This window comes from Hyaena hyaena, unplaced genomic scaffold, assembly GCF_003009895.1.
Source record: "Hyaena hyaena isolate Hyena2069 unplaced genomic scaffold, ASM300989v1 scaffold_101, whole genome shotgun sequence".
NCBI classification, from domain to species: Eukaryota; Metazoa; Chordata; class Mammalia; order Carnivora; family Hyaenidae; genus Hyaena; species Hyaena hyaena.
The window spans coordinates 1,213,851-1,230,350 of NW_024080733.1; the positions used below are offsets into that span (position 1 = coordinate 1,213,851).

At 50.6% G+C, this 16,500-nt stretch overlaps 1 protein-coding gene and 1 long non-coding RNA gene across 2 annotated transcripts in view; one reads left to right on the forward strand and one right to left on the reverse strand.

Annotated features, from left to right (window-relative positions):
- The window catches only part of DDC (dopa decarboxylase), a 62,966-nt gene extending 51,313 nt beyond the window's left edge, over nucleotides 1–11,653 (forward strand). Inside the window, exons 11-14 of the mRNA XM_039235662.1 lie at nucleotides 930–1,028; nucleotides 4,550–4,651; nucleotides 8,899–9,113; nucleotides 11,264–11,653. Coding sequence (XP_039091593.1) covers nucleotides 930–1,028; nucleotides 4,550–4,651; nucleotides 8,899–9,099 — 402 coding nt within the window. The 3' untranslated portion in view covers nucleotides 9,100–9,113; nucleotides 11,264–11,653. The remainder of the gene's footprint in view (nucleotides 1–929; nucleotides 1,029–4,549; nucleotides 4,652–8,898; nucleotides 9,114–11,263) is intronic.
- Nucleotides 8,469–16,500, reverse strand: part of LOC120234041 — a 9,550-nt gene continuing 1,518 nt past the window's right edge. The window contains exons 2-3 of the long non-coding RNA XR_005528969.1: nucleotides 9,145–9,351; nucleotides 8,469–8,925 (exon numbers count right to left, since the gene is read on the reverse strand). This is a non-coding gene — a long non-coding RNA (uncharacterized LOC120234041). The remainder of the gene's footprint in view (nucleotides 8,926–9,144; nucleotides 9,352–16,500) is intronic.

The window sequence follows — 16,500 nt, forward strand, 5'->3', positions numbered from 1 at the left end:
CAGCACAGAGCCCGACGCGGGGCTCGAACCCACGAACCGCGAGATCATGACCTAAGCGAAAGTCGGACGCTTAACCGACTAAGCCACCCAGGCGCCCCTAAAAAAAATTTTTTTTTAAATCTCTATATATTTTTGAGAGAGACAGAGACAGAGACAGAGGATGAGCAGGGGAGGGGCAGGGAGAGAGAGGGAGACACAGAATACAAGCAGGCTCCAAGCTTCGAGCTGTCAGCACAGAGCCTGACGCTGGGCTCGAACTCACAAACCGCACGATCACGACCTAAGCCAAAGTCGGACGTTTAACCAACTGAGTCACCCAGGCGCCCCACCTTCTGGGTCCTATCTTGCTGGCTTTAGTACATTTGCCACCACTGGAGGGCCCCATAGCAGGTGCAGTGCCAGCCGACTGACAGGCAGATTTAGGAAAAACTAGGGAAAGCTTATTGGAGGACCAGCATGTGGGGCTTGTACTTTCTAGGGACCATCTTGCGGGTCATTCTGTGGCTGGCAGCTGGTGGGGCAGGAAGAGAACCCCTGTTGTTCTAGAAAAGGGTGCCGGAACAGACAGGGAACCCGCTGAGCAGAAGGTGTGGGTTTCAGCCTCTGCTTGCCCGCAGGTGGAGGAACCAGTGAGAGGCCCTCTCGTGCCCCTGCTGACTGGCGAACTCCATCCCGGGCACAATCCGCAAACACTCGCTCTGCGGGTGCCTTCCCAGTAAACAGCCCGGTCCGTCCTCCTCTGTCTCAGGGCTCTGCAGAGAGAGTCTCTAGCCGTGGGCTCTGCTCACCCCACATCCGCAGTGGGGCACGGCGGCCGGACGGGGGGCTAGGGAATCAGCTGTCTCCGAGAGAAACAGGCGCCTCATGAGCTAGAGAACACCAGCTCTCAGTCCTTTCCCCCCTGATGCGGCGTTTCTGTTCCGTTTCAGCACTGGCAGTTGCCGCTGGGCCGAAGGTTTCGCTCTTTGAAGATGTGGTTTGTTTTCAGGATGTACGGCATCAAGGGACTGCAGGCGTACATCCGCAAGGTGACTATGCTTTCATTACTTATCTGGGGAATGTCAGGGACGCCTTAGTCTTCAGAAATGAAGGATGATGGCTTAATGAGCAAATACTACATGATAGAGGTTGGTTTGGGCTGCTGAGGGTTGGCCATTTAGAAGATGGCCAGTGCATGATCACGGACCTTCTGGATGCTTCCATGAAGACTACAGGCCATCGGGCCGAGAGAACTGCAAAGGGAAGACAACACATCTCACCTGTGGCAGGTCCGGCCAACAATGGCGGCACGGACACGAGAACACAGTACGTTTCCCCCCAAACACAGCCAGCATGGGAGAATCTTAAAGCTTCTGGGAACTCATGGGCTCAGGCCCAGGGCTTCTCAGCACGTCCCCGACCAGCAGCACAGGCCTGGCCTTGTCCTCTCGGGTGGGGGCCCCAGCAATCTCTGTTGTAAGTGAACCAGGCAGCCATGATGGGCTCTACAATGTGAGCACAACTGGTCTACCTTCAGGCCCATCACCCTGCCATTTTTATTTTAAACAACTGAAGAAATGGAGGCCAGAGTATGTGCTGGGACTCCCCCAAGGCCCGCCCACTAGTGGGCTGCACAGGGCTGCCGATTCCCAGCTGGTCCCTCCCAGGCTGGCGCCCTTCCTCAGCCACAGGGCCATCTTGCTGGACAGAGGGCCTCGGGCTTCCTGGAGGCAGGGATGCCTGTGGTCTCTGACTGGTGACAGTGACGATTTAAGTCCCGGCGCCACAGCTCAGTCTGTTGTGTGGCTGTGGGCAGCACAAAGTGGCTGCGGGCAGCACACAGTGGCTGCGGGCTCTGCCTCTGTGCGGGGCACGTGGCCTGGGGAACGCCACACACACTGGCATCAGTCTATGGGACAGGGCTGCCGTGAGGGCCCGTAGGAGCTGGCATCCTCCAGGAGGGCCTCTGGGGCAAGGAACTAGGAAAGGAGTGTCTGTGTGTGAGTTTATGGGTGCAAGATGCCCCTCCCCATGCGAGAACACGCCCTCAAATATACTAAGGATTCAACTTCTTTGACAAAAATTGAGTGGCTTCTGTCACCATAGCTTAAGGCTCAGGAGCCCCTGGGTGTGATTAAGCTGCTTCTTATAAAAACACTCCATGTCTCATATATTTGTGGGTCCATTTCTGGGTTCTCTGTTCGATTCCATTGACCTCAGTGTCTGTCTGTGCACCAGCACCACACTGTCTTGATGATTACGGCTTTGTAATACAGGCTAACGTCCGGGATTGTGATGCCTCCAGCTTTGGTTTTCTTTTTCCACATTACTTTGGTTATTCAGGGACCTTTCTGGTTCCATACACACATTAGGGTTGTTTTCGACCTCTGAAGAATTCCAGTGCTATTTCGATAGGGATAGCATTGAATATGTGGATTGGTTTGGGTAGTATCGACATTTTAACGATGTTTGTTCTTCGAGTCCATGAGCATGGAATGATTTTCTGTTACTTTGTGTCTTCTTCAGTGTCTTTCATAAGCTTTCTATAGTTTTCAAAGTACAGGTCTTTTATATCTTTGGTTAGGTATTTCCTAGGTATTTTATGATTTCTTGATGCAACTGTGGATGGGATCGATTGCCTGATCTTTCTGCTGCTTCACTATTAGTGTATAGAAATGCAAGTGACTTCTGTATGTTGATTTCATATCCTGTGACTTTGCTGAATTCATGTGTCAGTTCTAGCAGCTTTTGGGTGGAGTCATTTGGATTTTCCATGTAGAGTGTCATGTCATCTGCGAAGAGTGAAAGCGTGACTTTTTCCTTGCCAGTTTGGATGCCTTCTATTGCATTTTGTTGTCTGATTGCTGAGGCTAGGATTTCCAGCACTATGCTGAATAACAGCCGTGAGAGTGGACATCCCTGTTGTGTTCCTGATCTCAGGGGGAAAGCTAATATCAAGCTGTGGGTCTTTCACACATGGTTTTTATGATGTTCGGGTATGTTCCTTCTGTCCTGACTTTCTTGAGGGTTTTTATTAAGACAGGATGTTGTATTTTGTCAAATACTGTTTCTGCATCTATTGACAGGATTCTTATCCTTTCTTCTAGGCATGTGATGTATCACATTGATGGATGGGCGAATATTGAGCCCAGGAATGAATCCCAAACTGAGAGTTGATGGGGGTGGGGAAAGTGGGTGATGGGCATTAAGGAGGGCCCCTGTTGGCATGAGCACCGGGTGTCGTGTGTAAGGCATGAGTCACTGGGTTCTACTCCTGAAGCCCAGACTACAATGTGTGTTAACTAACTTGAGAATATAAACAAATAAGTAAATAAATAAATGCCGAATATGACAAAAACAACAACAACAAAAAACAGCAAAAACCAGTCCATGCCTCGCCCCGAGAGGGCTCCCATCTGGCCTTTCAGGAAGGGACGGGACTGTCCCGAGGCAGGTGGAGAGCTCCTTGGGGACCCATCTGCAGAGAACAGACCCGCCAGCACGAAGTCTTTGGCGCCCTCTAGTGGCACCACATTTATTACGGGACCGGGAGCCGCACAGTCCAATGAGGCTTCGGTCCCAACTATACTCCCCAGAAGGGCTTCTACTCAGAGTCCCGCCCCCCCCCCAACCTACGTGAGAGCACCAAGCACCTAGCCCTGAGCACCAAGATGGGCGCCCGGGTCTGCAAGAAGCAACACACGCTCTGTGCGAGCTTGTTCCCTGTTTGCATCCCCCCTTTTGAGCTCCAGGAACCTCTAGAAGTCAAATAAGGTGGGAATTCAGCGAGAGGGAGGCATTTGTCACATGTGATGGGGACTGTCATTCCTTCCGCTTGGTGGCAAGCGCTGTTGGATAACAGCCAACCCTGGCACCGCAGAACTGAAGCTTCGGGGACGGGCAGCTGCGTTACCATCATGCCCTCAGTTTCCTTACCTGAAAAGTGGGCATAACCGTGGCAGCGCCTATGCGGTGGGCTGCATGGGGACAGGAAGGCGGGGCCCTCAACCCTCAGCACCAAAGTCTTCTCAGTAGGGCTACCTACTCGGTCTTTACCAGGATGTTTAAATAGGATTTAAGATTATAACTGATTGTTTTGGTGAGATTAAAATAGCCCTCTGAGGGGCACCTGGGTGCCTCAGTCGGCCCACCATCCGATTTTTTATTTCAGCTCCGGTGTTGATTCCAGGGTCATGAGTTTGAGTCCCATTGAGCATGCAGGCTGCTTGGGATTCTCTCTCTACTTCTCTATCTACCCCTCCCATGCTTGCTCTCTCTCTCTCTCTCTCTCTCTGTCTAAAACAAAACAAAACAAAAACTAAAATAAAAAAAAGTCCCCTGAACAAAAGAAAATGGCTGTTGGTGTTTTTCTAAAGACACTAGTCCTTCCCTCCTGGTAATGGGACTTTTTTCCCTAACGGCTGCCGTGTGGGCGACATAAAGGCTTGAAGAAAAGGGTGGAGAGCACGTAGATGAATTATGCATGTGCCATCTGATGAGGTTTTCTAGGTGGTGAAGTCCTGAGCTGAGTGGCGGTGAGGCACTCAGACAGATGTCCTTCCCTTTCCAGCACGTCCAGCTGGCCCACGAGTTTGAACGTCTGCTGCACCAGGACCCTCGCTTTGAAATCTGTGCGGAAGTCACTCTGGGGCTGGTCTGCTTTCGGCTGAAGGTACGTTTGTCTCCTTTAGTCTCCTTCATGGTCTTTGACGGTGACCAACCAGAGAGGATCGCTGGTGGCCTCCAAGCACAAAACGATGAGCTCCCCAGAAACGACGGAGCTCAGCATGCACTTTCCAGTGTTTGCCGTTCGCCCCTCCGGGCCCTGCCCCGGCCTGACTGCAGCCTGACTGCCCCCTGGGTTCCAGGCACTCCCTCTGTCCGCCCCTCGTCCAGTGGACTGAGCCTTCTTGTCTGTGTAGACCCTCGGCCCTAAGTACCCTCCACTTTCCCCATGCGTGTACCTCTGCCGCTGGAATGCTCTGGGCGCTGGCCTGTGCACGCACTCACTGCCCTGAGTGTCGTCCCCGGATCAGCTCAGGCTGCAGCCCAGGGCTGCAGACCCTGCATCTTAACCAGCCCCCGCGGGCTCTGGTGCACACGGCCAGGTGAGATGTGCTGGGCGCCCTGTCGCTCCACCGCCTGCCGCCGAGTGTGTTCACGTGGGAGGGGAAGCTGGCCCAGAGCACGGAGGGCACGAGCCATCTCGGCTGGGAATCGTGACCACATGTCTCCCAAGGACCTGAAAAGGGCTGCACACCCAGGTGCCTTATTAATCCAGTTTGTGAGACTGAGGCTGGATGGCGGCCTCACCTGACAACTCTCGGGCCAGCCATGCATTCCAGAATCTACTTTTCCCACTGGCCTCCTGGTTCACATGCATGGAGGCCACTGGGAAAAGTAGGGCTGGGCGCAGCTGCACTGTCCATGTGCTGTGATCACAAGGTGGCCCTCGGCAACTGTATCCCCCCGTCACTGATGCTCAGAGCCTCCGGGTGGCAATGAGAACCAGCCGCTGAGAAAACCTGGACTCTACACAGATACTGGGGTGCTGGTGTTCTGGTGCAGGGTTCAGCACAGGACTCTGTGCAGAGTGCCAAGTGGGGAGACCCCACAGGGGCCTGGGGGGCTCAGTCAGTTGAGCATCTGACTTTGGCTCAGGTCATGATCTTGTGTTCGTGAGTTCGAGCCCTGTGTCGGGCTCTGTGCTGACAGCTCAGAGCCTGGAGCCTGCTTCGGATTCTGTGTCTCCCTCTCTCTCTACCGCCCTTGCTCATGCTTTGTCTCTCTCTGTTTCTCAAGAATGAATAAATGTTAAAAAAAATATTTAAAAAATTAAGAAAATAGAAACAAAGTGGGGAGACCCTAAAGAAAGCGTGCAGAGGGCAGGGGGCGCACATGTGCCCACGGACACGGGGGAAATCTCAGAGCATTGGTGTCCCAGCTGCAGGGTCCGCAGGGTGGCCTCTGGTTACGGTTCAGGAGGGATTGCTGTTGGCCATGTGCTTTGCTCTTTGCTGCAGAGCAGATGTTTTGTTCTGTTTTGACTGCCAGTGTCCTGGTAAGACTTTCACTTTTTAATTTTCGTGGTTTTATTGAGATGCAATCCACACACCACACACTTTGTCTATTTACAGTCAGGGCGTTAGGAGCCCAGTCCCCCCCAAAGTGGAAAATCCACTTCTGACTCCCTCAAAACTTAAGTGCTAACAGCCTCCCGTTGCCCAGGAGCCTTACCGGTAACACAGTCGCTTATCACACATTCTGTATGTTCTGTGTATTACACCCTGTCTTCTAAGAAGAAAGTAAGCTAGAGAACAGAAAATGTTATTTTTATCTTTTAATTTTTTTTTTTTCTTATAGAGAGAGGGCGAGTTGGGGGGGGTGCAGAGCTGGAGGGAGAGAGAATCCCAAGCTCGATCCCACCAACCTTGAGATGTGACTTAGGCCGAAATCAAGGGTAGGATGCTTAACCGGCTAAGCCATGCAGGCGCCCCGGAAATTGTTATTAAGCAAATCACAGGGAAGAGAAAACACATTCCCAGTGCTGTGCTGGGTGTATGGGAGAAGCTGCACCTGGAAGGGAACCGCGCATCACACACTGGAGCGGCGGGAGGGTTGGCTGCACGCATGATGACGGTTCCAGCAGAGGCACGGGGTCCTGAAGCCACTGCCGCAATCTCAGATCCTCGCCCTCCCTGCGCCGTCCCTCAGTGACACCAATCCGCTTTCCGGCTCCACGGCTGGTCCAGCAGCGCGTTCCCACAAGTGGAATTGCCGGGTGGGGGCATCTCAGCGCCACGAAGTCAAGGCCAAGCCTTGTCCCCCACTCTCCTGCCTGTGGCGGCCCGCCCCCTTCCTCCCTCCCACACCAGCACAGGGAGCCCCCCCCCCCCCCCCCCCCCCCCCCCCCCCCCCCCCCTGTTCCAGAAGCCCAGGGTGCTCTGCAGCCAATCAGGTTTCCTCCTGAGCTGCTGTGCTTGTTTCCTCCATTCCAGGGACCTGGTTCTTCTCTGGGAAGCATCTTGTTCGGGCACATTTGTTGTTGTGGTTCATTTCTCGGTCTCGATGTCTACCACCTCATCCTTATTTTCTTCTCTCTGCTCCCTCTGTCCCCTTCATCATCGAGGCTTCGGCGTACCTAGTATGGCTTTATTTAATGCACAGCACCTAAAACTGTAGCTACTGCGTCCTGGTTTTCTTTCCTTCACCCATGCTCATCTCAGACGCTCCTGGATGCTCAGGAGCGAGGAGTGTCCTGCCTCACTCAGCCTGTTTTCTTCCCTCTGATCTCCTCTCCCCCCCCTTTCCCTCCCCACCTCATGGCCCTCCCCTCTCCCTCCCCTTCTTCTCCCTCCCCTCCCCCTCACTTCTCCCACACTGTTTTCTGTTCGGCTTCTTTTATTTACCAAAAGATATACTTGTCTACTCCATTTGAAAATGGCAAGCATATTTTCTCCTGCATAAGATGCTTTTAATTTCTGCCCTATATACCTTTCAGACGCTCCCACTTGTTCTAAGTCTTTCTGGTAAAATTCCATGGCCTTTGCATCAGAGCTTCTTCCTCATAGAGCCTCATCCTTGAATAGGACAGGCTTTGTTGAGACCTGGCACTCCAGCGCTTTCTGAACTGCCGTAGGCCCCTTCCCCTCCCCCCCACCCCCAAGGCCCGCAGCCAGTGCCGGGAGGGCCTGCCCAGGTCCAAGGCCAGCAGGGGCATCCAGCAGGTGCTCCGCTGAGAACCGGGCTCTTCTCTTCCCACTGTTCTCCCTGCGCCTTGATGCTCAACACAGAGGGACAAGGCAGACGGTCTGAGGGTCGCAGACCAGTGACGCAAGGCCCCAGCCCAGCCCCCTTTCACACTTGATGATGGGGCTTAAGCGGTTGGAAGTGGAAAAAAGAGGAGAGGAGCCAGGGAGCAGGATGCACGGATGAGGAGGCGGGCGCCGGGGACAGCAGCCCGCGGGAGGGAATGGGCGGCCCTGCGGCACGGTCAGCGCCCGGCCCCCTGACCCAGGAGCGGGGGCTGCTGGTCTCCTGGGGCCTGTTGGTCCCACAGTTCACAGTTTCCCCACATTCCAGCCATAATGTGATGGTACTGTGTGTCCTGTGCTGCTGAGGCATTCTTCTGTTGATTCTGGTGAGACCCTTCACTGGTGCCCGTTGAAGCCCCCGTTTTTTTGTTTTTTGTTTTTTAAATGTTTATTTTTGAGAGAGAGAGAGTGCGTGTGAGCAGGGGAGGGACAGAGAGAGAGGGAGACACAGAATCTGAAGCAGCTCCGGGCTCCAAGCTGTCAGCACAGAGCCTGATGCGGGGCTCGAACCCACAGACCCGGAGATCAGGACCTGAGCCCAAGTCGGATGCCTGACCCACTGAGCCCCCCAGGCACCCCTGGAGCCCCAGTTCTACCTTTTATGCTCATCAGTTTATAGATCACATAGGAAAAACTTCACTTTTTTTTAATGTTTATTTTTGACAGAACGCCTGTGGGGGGAGGGGGAGGGGAAAGAGGTGACAGAGAATCGAAGCGGGCTCCGTGCAGACAGCAGCGGGCCCAGTGTGGGGTTTGAACTCACAAATGGCGGGATCATGACCGGAGCTGAAGTCAGACGCTTAACTGACCGAGCCACCCCCGTGCCCCTGAACTTCATCTTTCTTAAAAACGCTGGCCCGTGGAAGGGTCGCCTGTAGACAGTACTTAGACCATGCCGAATGTGTCCTGTAGAGAGGCAAGTCTTTCACAGCAATGTGACCATTACCTGAATTTCTTACCATCGTACGTGAAAGGCAGGAGTCAAGCTGGTCTCTTTAAAGTGGTTCGTGGCAGGATCCCCTAATGCTGGCCTTGCATGGTGCTCAGCTCGAGTTTGAGTCCTCAGGCACCTGAGCACGGCCCCCCTCTCTTTCCATCTCTCCAGGGCTCCAACAAGCTGAATGAAGCTCTTCTGGAAAGAATAAACAGTACCAAAAAAATTCACTTGGTGCCCTGTCACCTGAGGGGCAAGTTCGTGCTTCGCTTTGCCATCTGCTCCCGCACCGTGCAGTCTGCCCACGTGCGGCTGGCCTGGGACCACATCAGCCAGCTGGCCAGCGACCTGCTGGATGCAGAGAAGGAATAGAAGCCCAGCCCCAGGTAAGCTGCCCGCCCGGCCCCAACACTCAACTCTGCTGGGCCCGGACTTCCTCCAGGGCAAGAAGAGGCAGGACCCTCAGGCTGGAAGATTCCTTAGGGACTTAGACACATTCTTCCCACTTTGTATTCTTTTATGTGAGACTGTCAACCCCACATCTCTGTCGTTTCCCTTCAGATGTCTTCTGTGCATACAGACGCAGCTTACTAGCATAACGAGCTTCTAGATTAACCTGGCAAACTGGATAAAGGAAAATGAAAGAGAAAATCACAAAGAGAATTTGACGCAACTGAGGATTTATGTTCCTCTTTCTCTCTCTTTGTCCTCACTGCCCCATTAACTGTTTATCATAACCCACGGGGGATGTAATACAGTTTTACCTTGTTCGCTCCCTCCTTTTTAAAATGTTTTTTATTTCTGAGAGACAGAGAGCATAAGCGGGAAAGGGGCAGAGAGAAAGGGAGACACAGAATCAGAAGCAGGCTCCAAGCTCTGAGCTGAGCCTGATGCAGCGCTTAAACCCACGAACTGCAAGACCATGACCTGAGCCGAAGACAGACGCTTAACCGACTGAGCCACCCAGGTGCCCTTTACTTTGTTCACTATTAATCTTGACTGTGAATACCTGAACGAGTGCTCCAGAAATTGAACGTTAAAAATTGCATTTCATTTACGCAAGAGGTCGATCCAGGGCTCCTGCCCATGATGTCAGAGAGGCTCCTTTCCTTGTTCAAATCCTGTACAGAAAGACCAGATCCTTTTCCTGGTGCGACAAGGACCTTTCTTAAAGGGGCCGCCCTGCCTGTAGCAACTCTAGAGGTATAGTTTGAGCACCTCTGGAAGGTGCTGGGAGAGATCACAGTTCCACGTATTTCCAGTCTTCTTAGATAAGGATGTGCATCGGGGCGCCTGGATGGCTCAGTCATGTAAGTGTCCAACTCTTGATTTCGGCTCAGGTCATGATCTCACGGTTCAGGAGTTTGAGCCCCGAGTCAGGCTGGACACTGACAGCGCAGAGCCTGCTTAGGATTCTCTCTCTCTCCCCCTCTCTCTTTGCAACCCCTTCAAAAATAAATAATAAACTTAAAAAAAAAAAAAAGAGTGGGGGGTGGGTGAAGGGGGTGCATAACTGCTGTTAAATACAAAAGGAAACTGTACCAGGCAGACCCTTCTGATTAACCTTTCCACAGCCCTGTGTCTGCACAAATCTCATCAGGGTGTAGCATGTCAGGATTCTGCTCCCGTGTGCCCACAACAACGCAGAGAGAGGCTGCCACCCTAAAAAATCAGCAAATTTACATTTCTGACAGAAGTCACAATTACTGTGAAGCTATACATGTTATCAATCCAAAAGGCACAAATGGGGTTTTTTTAAAAAAATGTTTTTATTTATTTTTGAGAGACAGAGACACAGCATGAGCAGGGGAGGGTCAGAGAGAGAGGGAGACACAGAATCGGAAGCAGAGCCCAACGCGGGGCTTGAACCCATGAACTGTGAGATCATGACCTGGGCCGAAGTTGGACGCTTAACAGACTGAGCCACCCAGGCGCCCTGGGATTTTTTTTTTTTTTAAATATAGGACACACCAGGGGTGTCTGGGTGGCTCAGTCAGTTGAGCGTCCGACTTTGACTCGGGTTGTGATCTCATGGTTTGTGGGTTTGTGAGTTCAAGCCCTGCGTTGGGCTCTGTGCTGACAGCTCAGAGTCTGGAGCCTGCTTCCAGTTCTGTGTCTCCCTCTTTCTCGCTCTCAAAAATATGACACAATAGTGACTCATAACACATGGACATTCAGGGGCCAGGTTAATTAGAGCCATTAGAGTCTGAATATACGGGCTGTACTTGGGCTCCCTTAAGACAGTCACATAAAATCCACATGGTCAAAATTCTAAGGGGAAGAAGGAGCTATTTTGATTTCGTGGAGGACACTGGACAGATTCTGGCTGGCACTGATGGGATGTGCCACAGAGAAGCCAGGCTGGGCATTCAGTCTCATCTCTGACAATTTATATTCATCTGCATTACAGGTTCCCTCCAGCTCACTGGAGAAATGGCACATTCCTTCTCTGTGTTCTGGACAAGCATACGAGATACCGATTCTTCCATTTTTTTTAAGGTAGCCATATGTTCATGTCATTTTTTCCCCCCTGTAGAGATCAAAAGCTGAAAGGAAGTATACCTGAACACTGTGGAAAGAGAAGATATGGCCCATATGCCTGTATGTGGCCTCATGTTTTCTTCTCTGAAGTTCTCCAGAAGCTTGTGATTCTGTCTGCTCACTGTCTCATCAATGAAGAAACCTTAGTTGCTCTGTGAAAAGTTAATCCAGTGGATATAGCTTTTGTTCATTATTTGTCTGTGACTTTTGTTGATTAAAAAATCATAGGTTTTCATGCTCTTGAAGAGGTCAGAGGTAGGAGAGGCTTATTGAAATACTTTCCAGGGCACTCAAGGATCATGGGACTTGAGATTATACCTGTGGCCTTTAAATTGTTCTGACACAGGGCTCAATGATTAATAAACAATTTGAAGTGTGGTGGCCATCGTGTCTGCTAATAAGCATTCTTTGGTTGCGCGCTGTACCAAATTGATTGCTGTGATATGGACTTAACCTTTCAAAACAGCCAAAGATATGGTATCCCTGGATTTTTTTAAGTGGTACTCATAGTCTTCACTCAACAAATATTCATGGAGTGCCTAGTTTACATCAGGCACTGGATGCATTAACAACATACAGGTTTTACTTGGAGATGACCTCCAACTCTTGAAGAAATAAATTCCACAGTCCAGGTACTACTGGCATGATGGGAAAGACTGACTTCCAGGGCCTTCGGTTTCCTCATCTCATCAGTCCATCTGTCCTGTCGTATTGCGGCTGATAAACAACCAGAGTGACCGGGCCCCCAGGAGGCTCAGTCGGGTAAGCCTCTGACTGCGGCTCAGGTCATGATCTCACGGTTAGTGGGTTCGAGCCCCAAGTCAGGCTCTGTGCTGACAGCTCAGAGCCTGGAGCCTGTTTCAGATTCTGTGTCTCCCTCTCTCTCTGACCCTCCCCTGCTCACACTGTCTCTCTCCCTCAGAAATAAATAAAACATTAAAAAAGATTTTTAAAGAAAAGAAATCTGGAAATATATCAGATGCCATGGAATTGCCAGCTCATGGGGTCAGGTCATTCTTTCTCCACCCATCCGTGAACACTCACAGCCTGTGATCGGCCCAGGCACTGACCTGATTAATACTTATTTTAAAATTCTCAGCTATTATTCCCATGTTACAGATGGGAAAACTAGGTTTTCTCGAGAGGGTTAGTGGCCTGTCCCAAAGCCCTGCTGTTAGTTGGTGGCCGAGCCAGGACTGGAACTCAGGCAGTCTGTCTCTAGACTCCACACCTCTGCCCACTTAACTGTGTTGCCGAATGCGCCATCTGCTCTCCAGGATGAACCATTTCTCAAGATAACTGGCAGTGAGGACATTCATTCCCTTCTAGGGAAAGCTCATTTTCACCTCCCAGGTAGTCTTGGGATCCCAACCTGACGATCCCCCAACGGTCCCCTAGCTGATAAAGGTCTGGGATATTCAGCCAAATCTTTGGTTAACATAGAGCATCTTTATGTACATTTATGTTCAGTTTGGCGTCACGACACACCACGCTGCCGGTGCTGGAACTCCATGAGAACCCTGTGCCTTCTGGCATCTGAGAACGGCACCTCCTGGAGAGTGCGGGGAAAGCCCAGCCAGGTCTGGACACAACTGAATCCTGACACCCAAACTGTATTTAGTCACAATACTTATGACACCAAATGAGACCTCACCCCCCTGGTACCAAACAGGGGTATCTCTTCCAACACCAGCGCTCCAACTCTGACACTATGTAGCTGGAGTTAAGTGTCAGCTCCCATAGTTAAGGGCTCAGAACCACAAGACTGCCCTCTGTCTCAGAGGCCAGTCACAGTCCCGGGCCTCCCGGACTTCTGACCGACCGGCTATAGAGCGGGGGTTCCCATAACCTCCGCTTTGGTTCAATACTTTGCTAAAAGAGTTCACAGACTCAGGATGTCATTTCACTCGTGTTTACCACTTTATAATAAAGGACACAGCTCAGGATCAACAAGGCAGAAGAGCTGCACAGGGCAGGGGAAGGGGAAAGGGGGATAGAGCTTCCCAGAAGAAAGCCCTGTGAGAATAAGTTGCTTGCGTAAACTGGAGAAATCTGGAACTACTATTTTAGAGAAACTTGTGTGTGGTTCTGCAAAGCAGAGATGTGAAATCGATGGTCGAGGGAAGAGAGAAGAGGAAGAAACAGAGGAGGCTCACTTATAGGAGACCACGTGAGTCCAACAGTGTCCAGATTGCAGACCCCGGACCTTGCCATTTATGCTGATGGCCCCCGGTGCCATCAGAGAGAAACTGAGTCGCGTGAGGAGGGTTATGAAAGGAAGCCTTATGCAGGGGGAAAGACTCGGAGAGGACCTGGTGACCGTCTTCAAATGCACGCTCACTTTAGCGCGAAGAGTCTTTGTGCCTCTGGATTGACAGAGGGAGGCAGATTTGGGTTCATTCAATGTGGAGAACCCAAAAGTCAGCCTTTCAGCATCCAGAACATGCCTCCTCATGGGGCAGTGAGTTCTCCACCTCTGTGGGGGGTTCAAGTGAAGACAGGACAACTAAGGGCTGAGAGATAGTAAAGGAAACTTCTCTATGGGACACAAAACCTGAAGACCTCTGAGCCCTCTTCTACATCTGAGGTTCAAGAATCTATGGAAACAAGAGAAACTGGGCTGATTTATTAAAGAGCAAGATTAAGGAGCACAAAAAATTGGAAGCACCCCAGCCCGGAAGGGTTGTTCTTCAGGGGCAAGCTCTATCCTGGGCAGCCTGCGTTGCCCGACCAGAATAGTGCCCAGCACATGGGCAGCACTTACTGGGGCCACTCTGGTCTAAAGGCTCTTCAATTATCAACTGGGTTTATCTTGTGTGTAGCGGAGCTGGGATTTGCACTCTGGAAAGCTGACTCCATGGGGCCATGCTCTTAATTACCCATCACCCTACCGCTATGATCGTAAGAATACAGTTTATTCCTTTCCTAGGACAGTTGGATCATTAAGTAGGAATCTAAAGGCAAGAGAAATTTATTCTGAGTTCGGGGGGCCGGAATCCCAAAATGAAGGGCCACACTGTCTCCACAGCCTCTAGCCGAGGGTCCCTCCATGCCTCTCCAGCTTCTGGTGGCCTCCAATGCTCCTTGGCTTATGAGTGAATTACTCCAATCTCCATTTCCCCTCCGTACACCTCTTCTTTATAAGGCATCATTCACATTGGATGAAGGCCCACCCTCATCCAGTATGACCTCACATTAACTCGACTGCGTCTGCAAAGACCCTGGGTCCCCAAACCATCGCATTCCCTGACCCGTGAGGTGAGGGCTCCAATTCGTCTTTCGGGGCTACGATTCGGCACACAACCTGCGGTATCAGACAAGAGGCACCTACGAGTGCTGACTTAGGTCGGCCGTGAGGTTCAGAAGAAAAATGGCCAAAGCAGATGGTCTCTTACGGCCCTGCCTGCCCCCTAGCTAGCTCCGTTTACTGTGGCAATGCCACAGGAGCCTGTGATCCGGCCTGTGTGGCCCATGAAAGCCCTTTCTGGAACTGTGCCTGGCATTCTGTCTGGGTCCACACCAGCCTTTCGTTTCTGGTGGAGGGCAGGAATACTTCCCTGTCACTGAGCTAGGGGGCCACAAGGCTCGACGTTTGTCAGAATCCAGCCACCCTTGGGAACCTCCCCATGAAGGAACTGAGTTAAGATTTGGTGGTTCGACCTGACTCTTGTCCTATCTGCTTCCTAGTCTCAGATCACGCACCTCCCTATCACCTCCCCCCTACACTGACAAACACACCTCTTTTCAACTCAGAGAGTAACTTTCCTGGCACACAGGGATGCACATTATTTGGGGCCATATTCTCCTGCAGCTCAAGAGCAAATGAGATCACTGAAGTGTACAAGGGCGTTTATTGGAAGCCGTGTTTATAATATTCATGAATATGGAAATAAGTGGCCACCTCCCAGAATCCCTCACACAAAGAACTGGTACTCAGTTTGTGGTGGAAATCGCTTCCTTTGCGGGTTCAGAAAATTCTACCCAGGAGAAGAAAGGACATAGTCTATGATCTTAAAGGGAGAGTTTACCTGCAGAGCTCACGTAGCAAACTCTTCCATGTGCTAAAGTATTTGACAGTATTCTAAAATATCCCAGTTGTAAAAGATGAAATGTCTCGATGGGGCGTAAAGGCTTGAATTCCAATAATAGCGTTAATTTAGCAATAAATACAACACAGCATCACAGCGTCTGTTGAAATGTGCCAGCTGCTGCTCTGATAATTTATGAGATCTCCTATTAATTGCAATCCTTGGAAAAGCTTCCTGAGTTAGAGTTTATTCCCCTTTCATCGATGAGGAGGAGAGTACTGAAGTGTGCAGGAAGAAGGAAACTGCTGGACTGGGACATATTTTTGTATCGAAAGGCACAAACGTGTAGCAGGAATGCCAGCTGTAGCTTGTTGAAAAACAGTTAGCTCTAGCGACCATAAATGTTAATTTGGTATTTCAACAAAAGACTCTTAGGAGGGAAAGACAGTGGTTTCTGGGAATTCTCCAAATGCTACCATTAAAATATCAGTGATGAAAGTCACCAAAAATTGCCAATTACCCTAAGAGCATTTAGATGGCGAGCTCTATATACAAGTAGAAAAACAGGTAGTAAATATACAACTGACTCAGCCTGCTGATAACAGTTTTCATTTCTTTTTCTTGTATACATTTTGGGTAATTAGGATAATTAGAAGATTAGCGAAGAAATTATGAACAATTCGAATAAAAAAGTCTTTCATTACTGTTTAAGCCAAGAAATGAGTTGTGAGCTGCTCCCATTGTGACTCTTGCCTATTTAAAAATATCTCCTTTTATTCTGTGCCCATTTAAAAAACTGTTAACAGTCTTCGAAAATTGTTTTGCCTCCCCTCCTACACTGTTGGTGGGAATGTAAACTGGTGCAGCCCCTCTGGAAAAGTGTGGAGGTTCCTCAGGAAACTAACAATAGAACTCCCCTAGGACCCAGCAATAGCACTGCTAGGAATTTACCCAAGGGATACAGAAATGCTGAGGCATAGGAGCACGTGTACCCCAATGTTCATAGCAGCACTCTCCACAATAGCTAAAACATGGAAAGAGCCTAAGTGTCCATCAAAAGAAGAATGGATCAAGAAGATGTGGTTTATCTAAACCATGGAATACTACATGGCAATGAGAAAGAATGAAATCTGGCCATGTGTAGCAACATGGATGGACCTTGAGGGTGTTATGCTGAGCGAAATAAGTCAGGCAGAGAAGGACA